This window comes from Meriones unguiculatus, chromosome 6, assembly GCF_030254825.1.
Source record: "Meriones unguiculatus strain TT.TT164.6M chromosome 6, Bangor_MerUng_6.1, whole genome shotgun sequence".
Taxonomy (NCBI): domain Eukaryota; kingdom Metazoa; phylum Chordata; class Mammalia; order Rodentia; family Muridae; genus Meriones; species Meriones unguiculatus.
This window is the reverse complement of record NC_083354.1, coordinates 128,089,391-128,114,828: the sequence shown is the minus strand read 5'-3', so window position 1 is coordinate 128,114,828 and position 25,438 is coordinate 128,089,391. Positions and strand designations below refer to the sequence as shown.

General features: G+C 39.7%; 1 protein-coding gene across 1 annotated transcript in view; it reads left to right on the top strand.

Annotated features, from left to right (window-relative positions):
* The first annotated feature begins 301 nt into the window (after positions 1 to 301).
* Positions 302 to 25,438, top strand: part of Lrrc69 (leucine rich repeat containing 69) — an 89,287-nt gene continuing 64,150 nt past the window's right edge. The window contains exons 1-3 of the mRNA XM_021655705.2: positions 302 to 865; positions 17,033 to 17,159; positions 18,575 to 18,647. Of these exons, the coding sequence (XP_021511380.2) occupies positions 665 to 865; positions 17,033 to 17,159; positions 18,575 to 18,647 (401 nt within the window). The 5' untranslated portion in view covers positions 302 to 664. The remainder of the gene's footprint in view (positions 866 to 17,032; positions 17,160 to 18,574; positions 18,648 to 25,438) is intronic.

Genomic DNA, 25,438 nt, shown 5'->3' with positions numbered 1-25,438 from the left:
AGTCTTAAGTGGCTAAAATTGATTAATGGGTTATTAGCCTCATTCCTACCAAGCTAGCAATCATGATTTTTGCATAGGGTCTTTATTTCATTAGAACATGGAGAAATGATGAATTTTCTAGGGCTTGTTAAAACTCATTTATTAGCTTCAGTTTTGGTATGAATGAAAATCATGAGCTATTTGAATATTGGAATATTGTAATAAATGCTTGATTCATTTCTCCTTTATTAGTTTTTGGACTGAGCTGATGTCTCCCCCACTCCAAGTATGATTAATGAGTTTTTCCATCCTTTTATAAAATGCTGTTATGAACTCCAAGGTGTTAGAAAATCTTTCAGTCCACTCTACATTACTTTTTTTTTCTCCTTCACAAATATTTAGCATCCCTCCTCTCAAACTGGTGGAAAACTCCCAAAGCTGGCCCAGTGTCCTCGTGTGATCTCAGTATTTGATAATGTCCAAGTGCCTGACATGGACAAGCCTGGGTTTACAAGCCTGTCCTGTATGCTTTCTGGCCCGACCTGCTGTTTCTTGTTTCCTCCCTCTACCTAGAAAATCATCTACACCTCCTATCTTCATCATAATGGGAGTGGTGTTGCTTCTATGACACAATAATTCTGCCATTAGAGGTGCTAAGGATATAAATGAGAAACACACCTCCATAATGTCACCATCAAAAATCATGACTGAGAGGTTGTTGGTAACAGCACTGAAGGGTGGCAAAAACACTAAGATCATTACTTTGATTGGGAAGAAGATAAGGAAGATGCCCTCGACACTCGGAAAGCTGCCTGGTCTGAGGACTCTAGACCTTCAAAATAACCTCATCTGCAAAATTTGCCCGGAGCTAAGCGCCTTGACCCAGGTGAGGAGCCTCAGGTCTTTGGGGTTGTAAATGGAGAATAAAAATGGCGAGTGACAGGGCAGTGACACTCTGATCTCTGGAGACATCTCTCTGGGGACAATATGGAGTGTTGTTGGAGAGGCATGAGTAGCCCTCCTTGCTTAGGGCATTACACATGGTAGGAAAGATGTTGCAATTTATTCCTTTGCCCTTTGGCCCACATCTGGAATCAGAATTAGATCTCTGCTATGCTCATCTTCCTTCAGGCTGTCATCTGGAACGAGGTTGGAAGCGTGGGTCTGGTAGTCTGTCTACCTTGGGGCTCACATCTGGAAGTAGGCTTTGAGGGTTCAGGCAAGACTTGCCCAGCGCCCTGGGGGGACTGTCCTGAAGTCTTTACATATGGAATTAAGACATGTTGGGAAGGGAGTTACTTTTTCATTTCCTAGAACTGGCTGGGACTTCAAGTGCAGGGTTGATAGGAATAGGAAAGGAATGTCTCCCTCTGAAACAGCCTTTAGAAGATGGCGAATATTTAAAATAAAGAATACACTTCTTAAAGAGAAGCAGTTGATATGAATGAGTCCCAGATGCTCATGTTAAATATTTCTGTCTGATAACATCTGATTCCAGCTGCTAAAAATCTCGAGATTAAGAGGAGGCAAGCCATGTAGTTTCTTTTCTATTGACTTCTTCACAGTCAACACCAAATGAGCTTATATAAACCCCAATCATTGCAACTCACTAAATGTTAAAGACTCAATCTGTGAGCTCCATATACATCCTTTACCCTTTATGATATCATGTGCAATGTAATCTTCAACTCTGTCCTTTGGAGAGATGGGGTGATATTCAATAGTAGTAGTTAATAGTAACTTCAGATGATGTAGTTACAGCTTCAAGATAGGGAACTCATGCTTTTCTAAAGGACAGATGAGTGAACAAAAGAATTTGAGCTTTCACTAAAAACCTTGAGCTGATCTTTCTTACTGCCTGAATTTATTTTTATTAAAATAGCCCTGCGTGTTGTTATAAGAAAACTCATTGTTAAAAAGCTAATTTTAAAATAATCTCTTGTGACTGTTGAGATCCAGTCCCTACTCCCATGCATAATTACTCTGAATTTATTCTTTCTTTGGCTGGTTTATTTTAATTTCCATTGTTAAAGTTTCAAATACAAGTACATGAGCGCTTAGTTTCTGCACAGTTATTCTTTTAAACTTAGCGTGATGACACATTTAGAGTTTTCAGTAGCCTCTTCCTGCTCCCCACTGTGTAAGCTGCCAGTACCAATCTGTGCAATCTACTCTGGCCTTGCCTTGGTGGCCTCATCACCTTTTAAAAGCTTTATAGCATTTTTTTTCTTTCTTTCTTTTTTTTAACTTTTATTAGTTACACTTTATTTACTTTGTATCCCCCATAAGCTCCTCCCTCTTCCCCTCCTAATCCCACCTTCCATCCTCCTTCTTCACGCATGCCCTTCCCCAAGTCCACTGATAGGGGAGGTCCCCCTCTCCTTCCTTCTGATCTTAGTCTATCAAATCTCATCAGGAGTGGCTGCATAGTCATCTTCTGTGGCCTGGTAAGGCTGCTCCCCCCTCAGGGGATTGTGATCAAAGAGCAGGCCAATCAGATTATGTCAGAGACAGTCCCTCTTCCCATTACTATGGAACCCACTTGGACACTGAACTGCCATGGGCTACATCTGGCTTTATAGCATTTATATCTTCTTCATGTAACCATCATCAAATCTTCACTTTGCCTCAGAGAATTCTACAATGTACATTGCTAATGAGTTTCATTCAGAGAGAATCAGTTAATATATTTTTGTCCCTTTGTCCTTCTCATTGTCTTTTCTTTATACTTAAAGAAAGGATCACTTTAATTTATACCGCCATATTTAATCCTTTAATTATTGTATCTTTGCATTATTCTGGCTTCCAATCACATAACACTCTTGTTCTCTGTGATATTTTTCTCCAGGAACCTCCATTCTTTTGCTCTTAACTCAGCTGATTGTCCTCTGGTTTCGCTGAATGCTGTCAGTCCAGGACATAACTTACTGTCATCCTACAGTGGCCTCAGCTGTTTTCTGAAACCTGTATTTTTCTTCTCACTTTACCTTTTTTTCCCCTTCCCTTCCCTCTTCTGCTGCTGCCTCTGAATTGCTAGAATTACAACAATACGCTTGCAGGGCGAGCAGGTTACCTTTCCCTTTCAAAACAGTAAGCCTCCATATATCATGCTGTCTGGGTGTGTTGTAGTTAATATTTAGGCCTCTTGCATATCTGAAAATGTCTTTACTGTGTCTTTATATCTGAGTAATAGTTGTACAGTAAAAAGTTACATGTTACAAAATATACTCCCTCAGGAAAGAAACCTCCAGTGCTTGATATCACGACTTTGTCTTCTTTCCATGGCTTTCTTATTGTTTTCTTATTCTTTTTATTTAATTTAAATTTATTTTTTATAATTTATTCACTTTACATCCCAATTGTAGCCCCATTTCTCATCTCCTCCTGGTCCCACCTTCCCTCCCTCTTCCTTCCTTTTCATAGTCCTCCTCTAGTCCTCAGAAAGGGAGGTCCCTCCTCCCCCACCATCCCTACCAGGTCTCATAGGACTGGCTGCATCCTCTTTCTCTGTGGCCTGGCGAGGCCTCCCCACTAGGGGGAAGTGATCAAAGAGTGGGCAACAGAATCCATGTCAGAGGCATGGACTCAGTTTCCCCTTATATGAAAACTGAGCTGCCCATTGGCTACATCTGGGCAAGGGTTCTAATGAGGATGTGGAGAAAGGGGGACACTCCTCCATTGCTGGTGGGAATGCAAACTTGTAGAACCACTTTTGAAATCAATCTGATGCTTTCTCAGAAAATTAGAAATAGCATTACCTCAAGATCCAGCTATACCAGTCCTGGGCATATACCCAAAAGATACTCCACCATACAACAAGGACATTTGCTCAACTACGTTCACAGCAGCCTTATTCATAATAGCCAGAAACTGGAAACAACCCAGATGTCCCTCAACCAAAGAATGGATACAGAAATTGTGGTACATTTACACAATGGAACACTACTCAGCAATTAAAAACAAGGAAACCATGAAGTTTTCATATTTTATTTGGAAAGACTGTTTTTACTTTTGTTATTCTCTTCAATTTCTTCCAGTAGGGAACTGGGTCACCTTAATGCTTGGTGTTTAAGAAGTAACCATACTATTCATGAAGTGAACCTACTTGAACCTAGGCTTATTGTGATCATCTTTAGAGTGTTTTATAAATGTTTCTGGCTAATGGCTTTATGTAGATTTGCTCTTCTTAAAGTAGCAATGTTTCTTATATAGGGGTTTGAGGTTGGGAAATAAAATCTATTTCTACTTCATACTAGGAGTTATAAAAGCAAACAGAATATACAAAAAAATTTCAAAGTATTAGTACGGATCATCAGTTTATAATACTGCTCACTCATTCCCACAGTTATTAATAGAAAGGGCAGGTGAAAGTGAAGGCAGAGTGAAAGGAGAGAGGAGAGAAGAGAGAAGAGAGAAAAACAGACAAGGAGGTCTCTAGTGCTCACCAACCTAAATGTATAGATAATTATCCAAAGATTAGTACATTTGTTTGAAATTTAAAGACCATTGCAGAGGGAATACTTATGCCACAGTAAACTACGCAAAGAAGTTGAGGTTAGGAGAAGTAGTTTCTTTCTTCTGTTTTTGAAATTATAATTAAATCACTTCTCCCCCTTTCTCCCTCAAATCTTCCCAGATTACCTGCCTTGCTCTCTTCCGAATTCATGACCTCTTTTTTTTATTGCTATTACATGCATATATATATACACATATATATTTATAAATATAACTTCCAGCAAAATAAGGATGATTTTGTAAATTATTTTGTTAAAATAATTTTTGGCTTAACGCAAAGGATTAACAGAAAGGCTTGATGCCTATTAAATTTGAACAAATTGCTGGACAGGTGTCCTTGCAGAAATATTCTTTGTATAAAATTGTTATGGCTTTTTTTGCAAGGTTGTGATTATAGTAGAATTTTCTGTTTAATTAAGCATACACATACTGTATAACCCTGTACTTTATAATCTAGTAAAGGCTTTGAGTAGAACTTTCAGATGACATGCATACAGCTAAGCGTGTCTATGGAAACACGCTGAGTATTATTAATAAGCAGGGAAATGCAAACCAAAGCCACATATGTTAGAATGACCATAGTAACGTGGAATGTGGCAAATGTTGGTGGGGGTGTCAAGAAGCGGGATCTTTGTATGTAATGAGACTCTTATTTTGTAAAGTCTCCGTGGAAAACACTGTAGAGCTTCCTCAACAAAATGATAACTCGAACTAGCTTCTGGCCCAACAGTCTTGCTCTGGGGTATATACAGCGGAATGTATGAATGACGAGAAGAGACATCTGCACTAAATGCTCACTTTGGTATGATTCATGACATCCAAAACACAGAAGCGTCTGTAGTTCCTATCAGTGTATGAATAAAGATGTGTTTTTGTAGTTACAATGAAAGGTCGACCATTCAGCCTTAGGAAGGATCGAGCCCTGCCACGGTGACAGCAAATAAACCCTAAATGAAGTGAGCGGACACCAAAGAACAGGTTGTATAATAACAATAGGTGTTATATAATTCTAGCATTACAGAGGCAGGAGGATCCATGTTCAAAGCCAGTCTCTTAAACAGCCATTCCTAAGTCCACCAGAATACAACAGACCTTATTCCAAAAATAGATCGGCAGATAGACAGATAGATAATCCCGCAACATCTTTCCTAAAACCATCTACCCTAACCCCCAACCACATGTTACACAAATAATTTTCTATGACATCTGAAATGTTAAACTCATGTAAATGGATGTGGAACAGTAGTTACATGGATTTGGGGGAAAAGGTAGATCGGGAATAGATCAAAGGGTACAAATTTGTTATGTAATAAAAACAAGTTCAAGAGACTAAACATGCAGTCATGTCACTATTAGTATTGTATACTTGAAACTTTATAAGAGCAGGTCTAATGTCATTCTTAGCAGAGAGACACACACAGAGACAGAGAAAGAAAAGAGAGGGACAGAGAGTGAGGGAGACAGAGAGAGAGAGAGAGAGAGAGAGACTGTACATCCTTGATAGAAATCCTCTAGTCAGCACAGTCAGCTAATCCATTAGCTCTAATGGATTATTGTCCCATCAAAATTGTATTAAATATACAATATTAAAGATTATGTTACAAGTGACACTTGTAAAAAGTACTGTGTCTGTTAGCCAAATCCAGCTTTTATGCTTTAGTTTTAGGTTTAATTCATTAAGTGAAATCCATTGCTTTGTAAATATTAAAGGATGCAAGATTGTTCTTCTTAAAGCAGTGGTTCTCAACCTGTGGGTTGTGACTCCTTTGGAGGATCGAATGACACCTCTACAAGGGTCACATATCAGATATCCTGCACAATAGATGTTTACGTTATGATTCATAACGATAGAAAATTATAGTAGCAACAAAATAATTTTATAGATGGGGGTCATCACGTGATGAAGGACTGTATTAACTGGTCACAGCATTAAGAATGTTGAGAACCACTGATTATATTTCAAAATGTTTAATTTTCTTAGTTTCAACAAAGACTTATAAAATAATATGATGTTGTAAATTTGGCAATGGACTGCTTTCATTAACCGTGTCCCAGTTGCTAACTCTAGCCTGTGGTTACAGAATTTTTTTAATAAGCCGGTGGTGGAATAGCAAGTTCCCTCAAAATGCCTACTTCCTGGAGCCCATTGTTGACATGGACATGAGCATATTGCTAATGCCCTTATACATGGGGTTCCTGTAGCTGTCATTCATGGGGAATGAATATATATTTGTAATTTAATCATGTTTTTAGTCTTATTAAGCTCAGTGTCCCAGTCTTATAAAAATGTGCCTCTGATTACAGAAATACGCAAAAAGATGAGTTAGAGTTATTAATTATTAAGATGACAAATAAGTTTAAAACCTGAAAACTATTGCAACTATCACTGTACATATGTATTTATTAATCTCCTGACACTGTTCAAGGCTCATGCATTGTCTTCTGAGCATGAACAGTTATAGTTAATGGTAAATAATTGATCTCATTGCCAAGCATCTTATTTTACTATCTTTAATCCACAAAACTACTTCAAGAAGTCTAATAAATACCAGTATCTCCATTTCAAAAAGGAATGGAGGCTTACGCGTGTGAGTGGCTTGCCTAGCTCACAGAGCAGAGTAGTCGAAGCCTGCACCTTACTAAAAGGTGCACACAAATAGGACTAAGTTTCTCAAGTGAGAATTCTACATGTTCTACAAGAATATTCCATTGAATGCAGTCTGTGTGTGTGCGCGCGCGTGTGTGCGTGCGTGCGTGAGATGTGTATATGTATGACCATTTTTGAACAAAAGCAATTAGACAATATAGCATGAACATTAGGACAGACAATAGAGTGATGCCATTTGTTTCACCATAAATCATAGTGTGGACCTCGGATTCCTTGCTCTGTAAAGCCAGGGCTATGATGGATCTATGCAGTATTCAAAACTGCCAGTCATGCTGTTCGCTCTAAATTATGTTCTGTTGTTGGTATTTCCACTAATTAGTTTTTTTTCTTCTTCTCAAGTTTGATGTCCTTTGTTTCTCCTATGTTTACAAGGAAATATTTCTACAGATTGCTTCAGCTAAATGTCAGTATTCCAAAGCACCAGTAAACACTAGGGTGCTGACCTTGTACGCATCTGAAGGAGGAAATGCACATGTTTACTTGAAGTCAGGCCACAAGTAGGCTTTAAGAAACATCCATGGGTCATTGCAATGAATGAATCAAACTTAGGAAAAGGCAAGAGAGATGGTGGCAAGCGTGGAAAGAACCAGAAAGGCTACAGGAAAGCTGGAAGGGTAGGATTTTGTTTTTGCAATTGGAAGAGTTTATTTAATTACTTAGAACTATCTCCAAATAAGCATCCAGAGACAAATTATTTTTCTTACCAGAATTCCTAATTTCATGTTGCTTCAATCAAAACTGTTAAGTGAGTTCCATATTGGACTGACACTCAGTTTGGATTGACACACAAAGCCCTTGTCTGTGTAGTCTCTGAAAAACCCCAATATAGCCTTATTAGTGCCCTGTCTTTTCTATGTTTCTGGTGCTCTCCTAAACAACTCACCATAGCCAGAGTTTCGGAAGGCGGGTCACACAGTAAAGTACGTGGCAGTACAACACAAATAAAAAAGCTGGGCCTGGTGGCATTCGCTTGTAACTCCAGTGCTGGGGAAATGGAGACAGGTGGCTTCCTGGGGTGCTCCGGCTAGCCAAATCCAGCCTATTTGGTGAGTTCCAGTTCAGCGACAGACCCTTTCTCCAAACAGAAACCTCAAGATGGACACGGACAGTTCTCAAGGAAAGACACCTGAGGTTGACCTCTGGTCTCCTCATTCCTCTCTCTCTCTCTCTCTCTCTCTCTCTCTCTCTTTCTGCCTTTCTTCTTTTTTCCCTTTTATTAAAAATAGATTTTCTCATATAATATCTGAGATTGATTTCCTGGTTATGATTTTTTCTCGCACATCTCTTTCCAATTACTCCCCACTTTCTCTCCCATCCAGATCCACTCCTTTTCTGTCTCTCATTAGAAAAAAAAACAAAAAAACAACAAAAAGACAGGCTTCTAAGAGATAATAAAATATAATAAGATAAAAACTGTCGACCCCATTTTCTGACCCACAACTCTGCCTGCTCTGCCGGAGGCCTGCCAGCGCCAGGGACAAGATAGGAGCCTGGCATAACTGTCATCAGAGAGGTTTCACAAAGCAACTGTTGGAAACTGATGTAAAGACCCACAGCCAAACAAGGGAGTCCTGTGGAAGAGGGAAGTATTAAAGGAGCCAGAGGGCTCAAGAACACCACAAGGAAACCCACAGAATCAGTTAACCGGGGCTCATGGGCTCATAGAGACTGAACTGCCACTCAGGGAACACACATGGGATGGATCTGGGCCCTCTGCACATATGTAACAGATGTGCAGCTGGGTCTTCATGTGGGATTCCTACATTGGGAGCAGGGCAGTCTCTGACTACCTTGCCTGCCTTTGGAACCCTTTCTCCTAACTGGGCTGCCTTGTCTATTGTCAGTAGAAGTTGCACCTAGTCCGACTGCAACTTGCTATCCACAGGAGACTTCCCATTTTCTGAGGAGAAGGGGAGGAGGGGTGGATGTGGGAGAGGGGAGGTGAGAGGAGGGAGGGGAAGCTGTAATGGGGGTATACAGTAAATAATAAAAAATTCACCTCCCCAAAACCACAAAAAAAAAAGGAAATTATCACTTCAACATTAGACAAACAGAAGGAAATGAGCCCAAGAGAAGGTACAAGAATCAAAGACCCACTTTTCCTCACATGCAGGAATCCAATAAAAACACTAAATTGGAAGCCATAACATGCGATAAAAACACAGAGGACCTGGTGCAGACCTGTGAGGCCCTGTGCATGCTGCCTTTGTGAGTTCACATGGCTGGACTTGTATTGATTTAGAGGGCTAGTGCTTTTGTTTTGTTTTGTGTGTATTTTTGTTTCTTTTCTTCTTTTTTTATGCCTTTCATCTCCTCTGGCTCTTACTCTTTCTACCTCCTCTTCATGGGGTTTCCTGAGCTCTGAGGAGAGAGATTTGCTGGAGACATCTCATTTAGGGCTGAGTATTCCAAGATCTCACTCCCCACCCCCCGCCCATATAATGTCTGGCTCTGGTCTTTGTATTTGAAAACAGGATTTGATGGGCAAAAAAATCCTGGATGGACTGATTATTTGAACAGTTGTTTAGACAATCTAGTAGGATTAGGAAGAGTGATTTAAGCAATTTAAACAGTAACATTCATTATAAACTCAGCTGAGCAATCTCTGACAGGCCATAAATAATTACTAACATGGTAACTGGAATGGAACATGAGGCTGGCACCTATGAGAAACTTTGATGTTAGATTTGTCCTGACAAAAGTCCTAGGTGACCCTAAAGTTTGGGCACCAAAGGATTATAATAATGGTAGATATATTATCAAAAGTAGGAAAAGGAAAAGTTGACCCTCTTTGTTCATGGGTATCATCAAGCTTTAGAATTTGATCTAAGCATGACCCACTGGAGATGTCTTAGGAGCCAAAACCAACAAGATGCAGCTTTTGCAGGGATAAATGTAAATTCCTACATTTAGGTTAAGAAAGGAATTCATTGCACAAGGCCAGGATGTGGGTAATATGCTTGACTGTTAGCGTAGGCTTGTTGTTATTCTTGGTCGCAAGGGGGGAGAATTATGCATAAGTAATGTGCCTCATTTCGATCAAAAAAAAAAGTATGTCTTAAGGAAAATAGTTAAGGGACAGACAAATCAAGTGTGGGGAATATGATAACAATTCTTCAAAAATTTAAATATTATGTAAGAGGAGTGGGACTAAAACTGTTCTCTATGGTTGCTGTGGGAAGAAATGGATGAGATATACAGAGGGCTAAAGCTCCATCCTAAAACAACAGATGAGCCGGTGAGATGGCTCTGTAAATGACGGTGCTTGCCGCCATTGCCAAGAATATGTGACGGTTAGACGACATTAATGAGAATGTGTTCATCCGCCCAAGCATTTGTCCACGAACTCCAGCATTTGTGCTGTGGACTAATTGTCCCTGTCACCCTAGGCACCATGTTTTCTGAGAGGACCTTCAATTAGAAAGTGGCCAGTGTGGTCAAGGGGTCTGGAATCTATGTCCTAAGGAAAATAAATGGTTAAGGGAAAGATGGATCAAATTCAGGGAGCATGATGGTAATTTCTCAGATTTTTTAAATATTATGTAAGAGGAGTGGGAATGAAACTGTGGTTTATGGTTGCTGTGGGAAGAACTGGGTAAGAGGGACAGAGAAATAACTTAATCATAAAAGATAACATGAGCCAGTGAGATAGCTCAGTAAGGGAAGGTGCCTGCCACCAAGCCTGACAACCCAAGTTTGCTCCCTGGCATCCATGTAGGAGGAGTGAAATGACTCCAAAAAGTGTCCTATGATGCTGTGGTGTGTGCATCTTCTCCCAATTAATTAAATGTAACATGAAATTAAAAAATAATTGATAGAAGATACATATTCAGGACAAAAGAGCTACCTGTTGCATAGTGTGTTCTTCAAGAAGGAATATGAACTTCACTTGGATTTACAGTAGACTAGGTGACTCACACAGGTTCTAATTGTTAGATGCGCTAATTTCTATATTCTGTGCTAGTGAAAAATATGAACATAGCAATGTTGTCATTTGGGATTTGGAACCAGATCAGAGTGCTGAGAGAATACCAGCAGAACTTCATTCTGGAGATAATTATTGAAGCCATACAAGCCAAAGAACTTAAAATTGTTTGTTGTGTGCATAAAGTACTTCCTTAGGAACCATGTGTAACCAGGGCAACCCATGCTAGGATCAACCTCGTCAAGGAACCCCCAGTTTTCCATTTTGAACAACTCCTTTACAAAGAGACTTTCTCCAGTGACCCCCAATCCGACTCAGGTCACTCAGCATCTCATTACCCTATTTTTTTTCATGTTTATCACTCAATACTAACAGAAATAAATGATTTAAAAAAAAAAAAACCAACAAAACTTGTTGTCTGTCTTACTTCCAAGCACTAGGTCATGAGAGTTCTTAAATATCTTCTTCACGGCAACAATGCTGGCATTCAAGAACCTGACGTCTGGGTAGAGCAAGTGCAATAAACACAAGTGAACTGATGAAACATCCAGGTACACAGCTGTTTCTCCACCATCGTTCAGTCCTTTCCTTACTCTTTGGAATTTTCCATATAATTTTAGTAGTTTTTGCTGAACCTTGCCATGTTTTCATGGTGACCGCATGGCTGTTGCTACCTAGAATTTAGGAGATAGTCGCAAGTTTAAAAGCAACTAAGGACTTCTTTTTGGACAGACATGGTGGCTCACACTTCTAATCATCTAGATGAGGGAAACCTAAGCAGGAGGATTGCAATGAGTTTGAGATCAGCCTGCTCTACGTTTTTATAGGTCACCCTCGGCTACAGAGTAAAAGTCTCCAAAAACAACAAAACTTTCTTTTAAAAAAGTAATCTATTTTTGAAATTATAAATTATTTCTCCACTTTCCTCCCTCCAACCCAACCCCCTTGCTCTCTTTCAGAGACATGGCCTCTTTGCTCTGACAAACCACACATACACAGAGCCACACCCACACACCCCCACACACGCACACACGCAAACACCTACACAGGTGCATGTGTAGAAATCACCGAGGGGGAGTCAGTTCTCTTCCCAGCCACCATGTGGTCTCTGAAACTTGCCAGGCTTTCCTCAGAGCTATCTCACTGGCCCTCATTTCTTGTAAGAACAAAAGTGACTCAAAAGTCATCGTCTTTGCTCTTTTGTCTTCTCCACAGCCTTCTCCTACAGACTTCCCCAATATTATCCCTACCGTCACAGTCACTAATGACTTTTTATTTTAATTTTATTTTATTAATTACAGTTTATTCACTTTGTATCCCAGCTGTAGCCTCTTCCCCCCATCCCCTCCCAATCCCAGCTTCCCTACCTCTTCTCCTATGCTCCTCTCCCAGTCCACAGATATGGGAGGTCCTCCTCCCCTTCCATCTGACCATAGTCTATCAGGTCTCATCAGGACTGCTGCATTGTCTTCCACTGTGGCCTGGTAAGGCTGCACCCCCACCCTTCAGGGGGAGGTGATCAAAGAGCAGTCTACTGAGTTCATGTCAGAGACAGTCCCTGTTCCCATTACTAGGGAACCCAGTAGTTCCCTAGGTGCATGAGCTACATCTGTGTAGGGGTTCTAGGTTATCTCCATGCATGGTCCTTGGTTAGAGAATCAGTCTCACAAAAGACCCCTGTGCCTAGATTTTTTGGTTCTGTTTTTCTCCTTGTAGATCTCCTGTTCCCTCCAGGTCTTTCTATCTCCCCCTTCTTTCTTAATATTCCCTGCACTCTGCCCAAAGTCTGACTATGAGCCTCAGCATCTGCTTTGATACCCTGCTGGGTAGAGTCTTTCAGAGGCCCTCTGCAGTAGGCTCCTGTCCTGTTCCCTGTTTTCTCCTTCTTCCGATATCTGTCCCTTTTGCCTTTCTAAATGAAGATGAGCACTAATGACTTTTGTGTTGCTAATCCAGTGGTTATGTCTGTGCTGATTTCAGTTCACCTTCCCTGGGGGTTGGATTCATACCTTGCTTCTTAGAATAGTCTTCGTTTTTTCCCCCATGACTTCTGTGATACTGTGTAGTTTGGAAAGCCTTAGACAGACTTCTGGAATTTACGAAGGTGCTTCTCTTGAGGGAGCATATATAAGGGAGGGGACTGGACTGCCAAGGCCAGGAAGAGCCCAGGCAAAGATGTGTGGTAACAATGAATTACACTAGTAATACAAAACTTACTCAGCTGCAGACTCTGCATTAAATCTTTCTCCTCAAGGTGCTAGGGGAATATATTTTAACTCCACCTTTAGAATAAATTGTCTAAGGTAGCACATATACTTTAAAAAAATTCTCAGGTGAAAATATATATGGAGACAAATCTTTTACTAAGAATAGTTAGAATATGAAATCTCATTGCAATTTACAAACATGTACAAATAAATGTATATCAAGTTGAAGATTAAAAATTGAGGGATGGACAGATGGTTCCACAGTTAAGAGTACAGGTAAGAGCACACTGCTCTTTCAAAGGACCCAGATTCAATTCCCAGCACTCCCATGGTGATCCACAACCATCCTTAACCACAGTTCTAGGGGATCCAACACCCTTCTCAGTCCTCTTTGTCCACAGAGCACAGATATTTGTTCAGGCACACTAGCCATACACACAAAACACAATTAAAAATATTAAAATAGACCCTTTTCATATAGTATCTTTTGGTTACAGTTTTCTCTACCTTTACTCCTCCCATCTGTTATCCACCCCCTCTGTCTCTCATTAGAAAACAAGTAGCCATCTAAGAGATAATAATAGCAAAGAATCGAATAGAATAGGATAAAATAGAATAAGAAAAAGAAAATATTTTTAAAGTTTATAAAGAAACTTTATTGTAAAACTGTGTATTTCTCTATATTTATTTGCATCATTAAAAGTAAAAGGAAGTAATCAGAGTGAAGAGATAGCTTGCTTAATAGAAAAATTATTCACTAACAACGTGATTAAAAAGGTCTGTAACAAATATGTGGCATATGTAAATTATAAATTGCCTAAATTGGCCAATTTCTTTTAATTGGCCAATTCCTAGACATGTAAGTCCTACCAAATTAATCCAAGGAAAATAAATAAATCCACAACACGCAATGAGCTAGAAGCCGAAATAAGCAGACTCACTGCTGAATTCTACCACACTTAAGAAGACCTAACACCGATGCTCCTAAACTGTTCCACAAAGCAGAAGGGGAAGAAGTTCTAGGAAACTCTTTTTTAATGTTTAAAATTATCTTTTATTACTATATTCATACATGAATAGAATACATGTAGAACATATATATTAATGAATTAATCAGTTCTGTCTCAAGCAATATCTAATCTTCTGTTTGCTGATTGAGAATTTTTTCTTTTTTTATTATTAGTTACATTTTATTAACTCTGTATCACAGCTGTATCCCGCTTTCTCATTCCCTCCCAAACCCTCCTTCCCTCCCTCATCTCCTTCCTCCCTGCCCCTTTCCAAGTCCATGGATTGGGGAGGACCTCCTCTCCTTTTTCTGATCCTGTTTTCTCAGGTATCTTCAGGACTGGCTGCAAAGTCCTCCTCTGTGACCTAGCAGGACTGCAACTCCCTTGGGGGGTGCGGATGTCAAAGAGCCTGCCATTGAGTTCCTTTCAGAGATAGTCTCTGTTCCCCTTACTATGGAAAACCATGAAGTCCATCCTACCCTGATAACCAAATTGGGTTAAGTACACATAGAACTATATACCAGTTTCCCTGAAAACCACTGATGCAAATATTCTCAATAATATTCTTGCAACTTGTACTCAGTAGACAAGTTGGTTTTAACTCAGGGATGCAAAATTGGTTCAGAAATTACCCAAACCAATAAACACACACAGTGTTGGTATAATGTTCTTGTGGAATGTATACAATTTACCCCTGTTCATTCAAATGTTGATTTCTCTACACAACTACCTGATATTACCAAAAGAGAAATGGGATTTCTTCTAAATTCAGGAATGAAACAAGGACAGCCACTTTCATTCCTATTCAATATAGTGCTCAAAGAATTTATAAATTGTTATTATTATTTGTGACAGTATATCACTACTGGCCTGGAACTCACTACTTAGACCAGGCTGGCCTCTTGTCCCAGAGCTTGAAATATTAATGGAGCAAAAAAAACAAGGGAAGAGAAAGAAATCAAAGAGATACAAACAGAAAAGGAAGAGGTCAAAGTATTCTTATTTGCATGACGTGATCCTATGCTTAAAATATTCTTAATGACTGACTCTACCAAAAACCTCTTAGAAACTGATAAGTACTTACAGTAAAGGAAATAATCATCAGAGCAAAGAGATAGCTTAATAGTAAAAAATACTTTACTAAGTACATCAAACATGGACATCTAAAGTATATAAAGAACTGTAATATCAAACACCAAAACACCAAATCCAACCAACAAAGGACTAATGAACTGAACAGACACTTCTCAAAAGAACAAACACGATTGGAGAAATAAATATTTGGAAATTCATCAAAAAGTTTGGAAATTAAGGCTGTGGTGTGAGTTTAGCTTTCCTCAGTATGAATGGCTATCACCAAGAAAACAAATAAGACAAATACTGGCAAAGGTGTGGGTGTGGGGCAGGAGTACTAATTCACTGTCAGTGAGAGTATCAAATGGTGCAGCCATTTTGGAAATGCGTATGGAGTGTTTCCAAAAAGCAGAAACATAAATAGCGTATGTCTTAGCTATATTACTATTTGTTGTATGTCAGCAAGACTGTAAATGACCATAGCACAGAGGAATTGTTCATTTATGGCGATGGCTACATTATTGACAGGAGTTAAAAAATGGAACTATTCTGAGGGTCATCAACTGATGATGGTTAAAGAAGACATATTACTAAGAAAACAGCCCATGGAATCAACTCACCAGGGTTCATAGGGGCTCACAGAGACTGAGCCAAAAATCAGGGAGCCTGCATGGGTCTGACTTAGGTCCTCTGCATACACGTTATGGTTGTGTAGCTTAGTGTTTTTTTTTTTTTTTTTTGGAACACTGAACAGTGGGAGCGGGGGCTGTGTCTGCTTTTGGTCCCCTTTCCCGCCTGCTTGGTTGCCTCATCCAGCCTTGATATGAGGGGAGGCACCTAGTCTTATTGCATCATGATATGCCGTGTTTGGTTGATGTCCCTGGAGGGCCTGCCCTTTTCTAAAGGGAAATGGAGGAGGATCTGAAGTGTAGGGGTCTGAGGAGGGCCAGGAAGGACTGGAGGAAGAAGGAAACTGTGGTTGGGATGTAATACATGTGAGAAAAATAAATAAAAAGAAAATATGTTACACACACAATGAGATTTTATTAGCCATAAAAAAACCAAGGAATCATGACATTTTTAGGAACATGACTGGAACTAGAGATCATTATCTAAGTGAAATGAGCCAGCATATGAATAAAAAATATCACATTTTTTCCCTCAGAATCTAGGTTTAAATGTGTGTAAGAGAGAGAGAGAGAGAGAGAAAGAGAGGAGAGGGAGAGGGAGAAGTGAGGGAGAGAGAGAAGTGAGGGAGAGAGAGAGAAGTGAGAGGAGAGAGAGTAGAGAAAGAGGGAGGAGGCCATGAGAAAAGATCAAGTTGAGCGGGAGCAGCTGGGGTTGGGGCAAAGGCGTATTCTGTATTACATGTAATACAGAAGCTGACGGGAAACAAGCGCTGAAACTGAGGCTAGCAAAAGAAGGATAGAGCAGAAGGTGGGCTGTGGGGAAGGAGGATGAATGAGAACTAATTAACATGGCATACATGCATAAAAATACCACCATGAAACAAGTTACATCATGTGCTAGCTTAAGAAAATGGATAAAAATAGTATCTTTATGTTTTCATAGGTTATACAGCTCTCAGCAAAGGGTCTTAACTTACTGCTTTTCCCATTTGGAGGTAAAAAGTGTACTTTCTCTGTGTTTCCAGTTGACATTACTAAATCTGGGAAACAACCGTTTAGAAGAACTTCCTGAAGAAATGAAAGGGCTTATCTCCCTGAAGAGTCTCCATTTATTTGGAAACAAGATCTGTAGAATTGCCGCTGGAGTCTTTGGTATGTAAGCTAAGGGTTAGAGCATTTTCTTTCACCCCTTGTGTTTAGCAATTTGACAGAGAAAAAGAAGTTCATTGTGCTGAAATTAAGGAATTTCTAAAGCAACACTTAATATTTTTAAACACATTTATTTTTTATTTATTTTTTGTTTAATTTATTTTATTTTATTTATTTTTATTAATTATATATTTTGGCTTTTTAAGACAGGGTTTCTCTGTGTAACAGTCCTGAAAGTCCCGGAACTTGCTCTGTAGACCAGGATAGCCTTAAACTCACAGAGATCCACCTGCGTCTGCCTCCCTACTGCTGGGATTATAGATGTGCACCACTATGCCCAGCACTTTTATTTTTTAATACATTTTTTATTACTATTTTTTTTTTACATTAGTGACCTGCCTCCACATCTGTGTGAGGGCATTGGATCCCCTGGAACAGGAATTACAGACAGTTGTGAACTGCCATGTGGATGCTAGGATTTGAACCTGGGTCCTTTGGAAGAGTAGCCAGTGTGTTTAAGCATGGAGCCACCTCTCCAGCTCCAGCACTTTTAATTTTTTAAAATAGTGTTTGAGAATTTTATACATGAATAAAATGTGCTTTGATCAAATCCATCCTCCACACCCTCTCCTCCAACCCCCTGTGTTTTATAACCACATCCCTACTGAGCAGAGCAGATTGACCAAGGTCACAAAGCTATTCCAACACTAAGTCATGCATAAGCTTTCTTTCTTTAGAATTGTGATAGATTACAATGGTTTAACTTTTTTTTTTCTTGAGAAAAGTCACACAGCAGGAGACAAAACAGACTCACAGGATATCTAGTTCATAAGTAAGCTGTTTCTATTTTGTTGGTCTTTTTAATATTTTGAAGTGGGTGGGGAAAGCAGTCTGTTTCAAATAAAGATTAAGCCAAAATGTAGCTTCATTCCTAAACTGTAAGAGTTTCCAGGAGCTGCTTTCACAGTGGTAGCTCTGGATGAGGAAGCTTAGGAATGTCATGATTTAGTGGAGGAATTTTCGAAGGAGAACTCTGTCATAGCTGTGACAGGAGTTGTGGGGTGGCTACACATGAATGGAAAATAGAGCAAGAAGGTTCAAAAGAAAGAAAGGTGTGGCAAGACAGAGCAGAGAGGCTGTGCACTGTGTAAATACCATTCTTGGTTCTATTTTTCAGTCCTTAGGTCCAGTTTGTGGTGAGCCTGGTTCTGTGCTTTGTCCTCAGATGCTGTGACTTAGCTTTGTAACTATGTGATGCATTTCCTCCTTTTGCCTTAACTAGTTTACGAGATTATTTGTCTTCAGCAACCAACAGAACCTTGGCCAAGGCGAGAATCCACAAGGAATTCAAAGGAGTATAGAAAGACTAAAACTTACTCCCCACCAGATGGCTAAAGTGACAAATTACTTTCTAACAGATGGCTTGCAAGAGCTGATGATGCTCAATCTGAATGACAATCGGCTCACGAGTCTTCCTCAAGAAGTTGGCAGGTAATTTCATTTATAGTGAGGCTTGGTTAAACACTACATTCCTCTTCTTGCCCAAACTCTGTCCCATTCATCAGAGGGTATTAGGCCTGGCATTAGTAGTCAGGGTGGTTACAAATAGCACAGGCAGATCAGAAGGGTGAAGCAAGCCGCTGAAGTTTTATTCTTTCTCTTTTGTGGTGTGTGCGTGTATGAACACGTGAGTGGTAGCATGTGTAGAGAGCACAGGGTGACGTTGGGGTGGCTTCCTCAGTCACTTCCCACTTAGTTTGTTGAGACAGCATCTGTCACTGGACTTAGGGCTCACCCTTTGGGCTTGGCAAGGTGGCAGCAAGTCCCAGGGATCTGCCTATCTCTGACCCCTAGCTCTCCGATTACTAACAAGCGCCTCCATTCCCGGCTGGAGTCAGGTCCTCACGCTTGCACAACGAGCATTTTCACCAACCGAGGCATCCCTCAGTCACTGAGTTTAAACTACTTGAAGAAATAAGAAACAGCAGGAAATGTAAAAGTTGGGGGTTTGAAACGTAAGCTCCTAAATCTGATGTTATTGATATGCTAGCTTAGGAGTTCTTGGAACTTGCTCAGACACAGATTGGGGACATTAAATTTTAACCTCACTAGTGTCATAAACCATTTTGAACTTGATGGTAAAAGATCATATAAAAGCAAGGGATTTAAAATTACGATGCCATTTTCATTAAATAAATAAATAAGAAAAAACCCCGGCACATTTTATTATCATTAGCAACAACCAAAATACATTGTTTTTCCTTACCCTGCCCATCTGTCACTATAGTGTTTCTCTAGAGCCAGCTGAAGGCCCCACGGCTCTGATGTGGTACACACGCTTGAGCTTTCGCTCTGATAGATGGTGAGAACTCTCCTCCCCTGTCCTTTGGAGACTCTTTGTTGCCTATTGAACAGAAACATACGCATTACAAAGCAAGAGCCACTAGAGGCTTCAAAGCAAGACTCTTCGTAGAGCCTAATCCGTTGCAACTCACTTGTGCATACCTCTTTCTGTAACTGGATGGTTTCTCTGTGCCTGCCCTTGCTCTGAATAATGCCACGGACACCTTTATATTCACTATCAGCTGTAGGTACTGCAGCTGGGCAGATAGGCAGCTACTCTAACCCGACAATACCGGCCCGGTCTCCGTCCCTCCAGGTGGCCTGTTACCTGCCATGCTACATTTGTCCAGGCACCCGCTTCCTCATTCTTTACTGCATCCTGACAGTGACTCTCCTCTCTCCGCACCTGATAGCCTCTCGCTGGGCTAGGAAGTGGAACCTTCCTCCTCTGCCCAGCTATTGGCTGTTCAACTCTTTATTTAACCAATCAAGAGGTAATGAAAAACAATGTTTACACAATACTGAGGCGGAGGATGCTCCATAGTAATGACAATACTGTATCTCTGCCAGCACAGAAATCAGCATTTGAATAAAACAGAGACAATCTTTACACAGTGCACAAAGAATTACTCCAACATTTTTCCAAATACTTTTACAGAGAATGAAGAGTTTTAAGTGGAAGAATTAAGAAAAAAAAAATTGGAGCAATCTAATTTCTGTGGAAGAGAAATACTTAGGATAATGAAAATGTCAGTAGTTGCTTGTTTGCTTGCTTTTCCAGTTTTGATTTATCAATCAATTGGTACTGGTGATGGTACAGTGAACAGAAAAATGTTGAATAGATCTGGTGAATCAGGTTCAGGATATATTTTGTTCAACTAGCCTTATGACCTTGGACCAGCTAGCTAACTGCCTTAGATCTCACTTCCTTCCCCTTTAAATGGGAGAAATTTGAATGGCTGAACCTCAAAGCGCTTGTGATGATGATATGATTTTCCAGTTTGAGAAGCTGTCTGTGTTTGGAGTGTTTTAAGCAGCATATAGATGGAGGGTGAGACACAAGAAAATAAAGGACAGCTTTCATTAGAAAAAGTAGGATCACAAATCTGTAGGCCCCTGTTGTTTTTTACAGTTAGTTCTAGGCTGTCTATATTCTGATCTGGCTGTGGATACAAGCTAATTGGTGATCTTTTCAAGTGGAATTTCACCTCCTCATCTTAGAGAAGTTTATTTTATTTAAAAGGTTTTAATTTTATTTTAAAATCATATATATATGTATTTATATATAATATAAATAAATATATAAAATTATATATATATAGTGGTATGTTTAGAGAACACAGTCCAACATTGGGATGATTGTGTGTCTATGTGTGGATGCTTGTTATGTGAGTTACATGTGCTTGGGGAAGCAAGGAACCAAAAAATGGGATTCTTTGAAGCTGGAGTTACAGGAAGTTGTTGGCTGTTGGGTAACAGATTTGGCCACCTGCTAGAGCAGTGTGTAAGTCTTAACTGCTGAGCTGTGCTTCTCTAGCTGCAGTGGGAGAAATTTCTCTACCTTCCCATAGCCCAGTGGTTCCCATCTTTACAAGGAGGGGGCGATAATAGTATTTATTTTATAAGGTGGTTTTGTGGCTCAATAGTATCTATAAAGGCCTTTTAAAGATTCAGTAAGTTTTTGGGATCTGGAGAGATGGCTCAGTAATTAAGATTGCTTTCCTGCTTTTGCAGAAGACCTGAGTTCCTACCCCAGCACCCATAACTAGCAGCTCAGGAACATCTGTAACTTTAGTCCAGGTGATTTGCCTCCTTCTGATCTTGTGGGTTCCTGAATGCATGTAGGACACAAGCAGACAGTCATGATATACACGTGTGTGTACATGTCCACGTGTTCCACCTGAGTGTGTGTGTGTGTGTGTGAAGGAGTTCTCTCACACACACTAAAGTGAATAAATTCTACAAAGGAAATGAGAAAAAAAAAGAGTAAATTCTCAGTAAGATTTTCATTATTATTATTATGAGTTGCTTTTTATTCTAGCTGTTTTATGTTCTTCACACTCATCCCTTCCAGAAAGCAAGCAGCTGCTTGAGCGGGAAAGGTTGTGAGCTTAATTGGGAGGGCGAGGAGGGACCATGTCAGCTCTGTGTGGATGCCTGTCTTCTGTCCACCTGTCTGTCTTCTCAGTTTGTTCAGAACCCAGGAGGGTAGAGGTGAATTTGTTGGTTAAGATAGTGTAAACTTCACAGCTCATGGTCTCGGAGTCCGTATAACTGCGCTGGGAGCGGTAATGCCCAGCTGCACACAGTAGGCGCTTCCGCAGACAGACTCTCTGAAACAGAAAGTGCGAGTGAGGAAGGATCAGACTTATCCGTCCACATTTGCCACCCTGTGAAGCTGTTAAGCTCCTCTATGGAGGAGGAAGGGATCAAGGAGAAGCTTCAAGTGGAATCCTCCTCTGGACTGAAAGGCGGCTCTTCCTGCTTGGAGGGGAAGGTTGGTAGACTCCGATTTCGCCCCTCTTTTCCTAACCAAAACACGACAGCTTCAGTTCTGCTTCTTCACAGTGCACAGACCGTTCCCTTCTCTTTCTCTCCCATGTCTCTGTCACACACTTGCTCATTGTAGTGCTGCCCCGGCTTGGCGGGGGGCCTATGGTCTCTGGCTGTCTTCTGTCCCACCCTGCCTTCATTTTGTTTATTTTTATTCTTTTGAGATTAAATTATGATTACATTTCCCACTTTCCTTTCCTCCACCCAAACCTTCCCATTACACCTTGAAGAGCTTAAGATAGCCTGAATATAACTCCATTTTGAAATAAAGATCTTGACTGGGAACTGAATTCAGGTACCAGGAAATATCACAGAATGTACACCTGGCAGAAAACAAAGTTAACTCTCCTAGCAACAGCCTGCAGGAAATATAACAGAATAAATGCTTCATAGAAAATAGAGACAAACTCCCTGGCAATAATCAATGGGAATCGGTTGAGAATCGGGTGGGAAAATTCTCCCCAATGTTTCAGATATGGTTTAGAAAAATAGCCATTGTGATTATATGCCTTAGCCATTGTGATTATGTGCCTCAGAAAAGGTCACCCCGCCCTGCTAAACTTCACCCAATTCTGTAATGCCAAGGCTTGTGCCCCCCTGCTTGCTGCCATGGAAACCCCCTGCTCACAGACTTTCCCTTTAAAAATCCTGTTCACTCAGAGCTCGGGGTCCCACTTCTCTACTGTTGCGCCAGTGAGACTTGGGTCCCGAGTTCGATCGCTCTCGTAATAAAGCTCTCTTGCAATTGCATCGAGTCGTCTCCTGGTGGTCTCTGAGGGTCCCGTGAACCTGGCATAACAACCTCTCCTTGTTTTCTCAAATTCATGGCTTATTTTTTCATTAATTGTCATTACATACATATATGTATGTTATAAATTTATTCCTAAATACAAACTGCTCATCCTGTATAGTATTAGGTATATGTATGTCTGTTTTCAAAGCTGGCCCTCTGGTGTTGGAGAACCGGCTGATGTGCTCAGCTTCTTTGTTTCTGCTGGTCAACCTCTTTGCTTTCTCTCCAGCCCTCCACTCCCATCGTTTCTCTTGAGTGTAGCTTTTCTTCCTTTCTTAGTTCCTTGAAAATTATCTTCTGCCCTCAATTCTACCTTACATGATTTCCCAAGGTCAATAATATCATGTAGATAGCCTAATTGTTGAGGTTTTCTGCTGAGTATATTCATAGGATCCATGAATCTACAATCCAGAGAGTTATCACAAGTCTGTACATGCTAACAGTACTCTGGATACTTCAAACAACTCAGGGGATTCCTCAGTCCCCTTGTAGGCTTCCTTACCTCTCACAAGCAATTGATTAACAAATTAGTTTGTATATGTTTTAGAAAAAATTTAATGGAGTTATAGAGCATATACACATTCTTATTTTATAATAACATATTTGTTAATTATAAAAAATGTTCCTTACCACTGAGCCATCTCCAGCCCTTGTATATACATGCTTCTGTCTTATATTGCTTAGCATATGTATTTTAGGTTTTCCTTATTGTTGGAACTATTATTTTTCATTCCTCCTAACTAGCATTTTATCACAAAGAAGTATGAAAAATCATTTATATTTTTTTCCTGTTTATGGACCTTTGGATTGTTTCTAGTTTGGCCAAAGATTTACTCTATGCCAAACATTTGTGTACAAGTCTTTTTTTGTGGGCATATGTTTAATTCTCACTCCAATTATTCACATTCCAATCAGCAATTTAAGTATTCTTTATTTAAGTGGGGATGAAATCTCATGGAGTTTTAGTTTACATGTCACAATGTCTGATGAAGCTAAATACCTTCTCATGTTGACACTCATCATTTATATAGCTTTTCCCCCCATTTCCCAATATGTCCATATTCTATTTTATTTATTTTGAAAATATTTTTCTTATTTTTTGAAATTAAAATATAATCACATTATTTTATTCTTCCTTTCTTCTTTCAATTTTTTCCCATTATCCCACTTTGCTCTCTCTCAAATTCATGCACTTTTTTAAGTGTTGCTACATATTTGTGTGTGTGTGTGTGTGTGTGTGTGTCTTCAGTCCTAGAATGTTTGTTTCCAGCATGTTGATCATTAGAAGTCGTATTGCTTCTTTGTTAGATAGTTGTAAGCATTCCTTGTGTATTCTGAGCACAGGTGTTTTGACAAGTATATGCACTACAGATAGTTCTTCCTAGCCATAGCTTATCTTAATATACATTAATGTATATATATTCACACACGCATATATATGATTATTGGTCTTTGTGTGCTTTCAAGAAGTCTTTGCTTATGCCAAAGCTATCAAAAAAGTATGCTGTGTTGTCTTTCAGAAAAAGCATAGTTTTAGTTTTTGTTTGGATCTATAACCTATAACTGTTTGTCCATTAGAGGCAATAGCTAGTGTCATTTTACCCCCAACGCTTTATTCAGCCGCTCAGAGCTCTGCTCAGAGACCATGCTTTGTTAGTTGAATTGCCTTGACACCTTTGGCAATAAAATAAAATAAAATAAAATAAATCAATTTTATGGGTTCATTCTCATTTGTGTGTTTATTTTTCTCTTTTAGTCTGTTTGGGCTGCCATAGCAACACATCACAAAGCTGGGAAATCTATTTCAAAGTGCTGGCAGATGCTATATCTGCTACAAACTGACTCATAGAGAGTTCTTCCCCCCCCCCCCATGTGTCCTTACAGGGTAGAATAAGCAAGATCCTTTGGGGGCTTCTATGCTCAAGGTGATAATATCATTTAAGAAGAATGCCACCCTCATGGCTTAATCACCCTCCAAGTACCTAACTTCATAGTTCAATACACTGGCAATTAGACCACCTCATGAGTCTGTGGACTGAGGGAACAAACCTTCAAGTCCCAGCTTTGCTTCTCTAACACCAAGACATTGTAACTGTGCTGTCGGCTGTGACTCAAGTATTGGACATTCTTTTTCAGTGCTTTGTTCTTTTTAATATGAATTTTTGGCTGTTGATTCTTTAAATTTCTATGTACATTTTAAAATTATTTCTTAACTTCTATTAAAAAATTAAGAGGTTTAAATTTTTTTTGATCTACATGCGTATATTGGTATTATACGCATTTATTTTCTTCATATGAGCTTGATATATTTTTTTAAATTGGTGCCTCTTATATGTTCTCAGGTCTCTCATGTGTTTTGTTAACTATTTCCTTATTTTATATACTTTTTATTGTTATGTCATTATAAATGGCATTTCTTTTTTGCATTTAGGTTTTTAAAAATTATTATTATTTTTTTATTATTAATTACAGTTTATTCACTTTGTATCCCACCTGTAGCTCTTTCCTTCCTCCCCTCCCTATCCTGCTCTCCCTTCCTCTTCTCCACACATGCCCCTCCCCCAGTCCACTGATAGGGGAGTCTTCCTCTCCT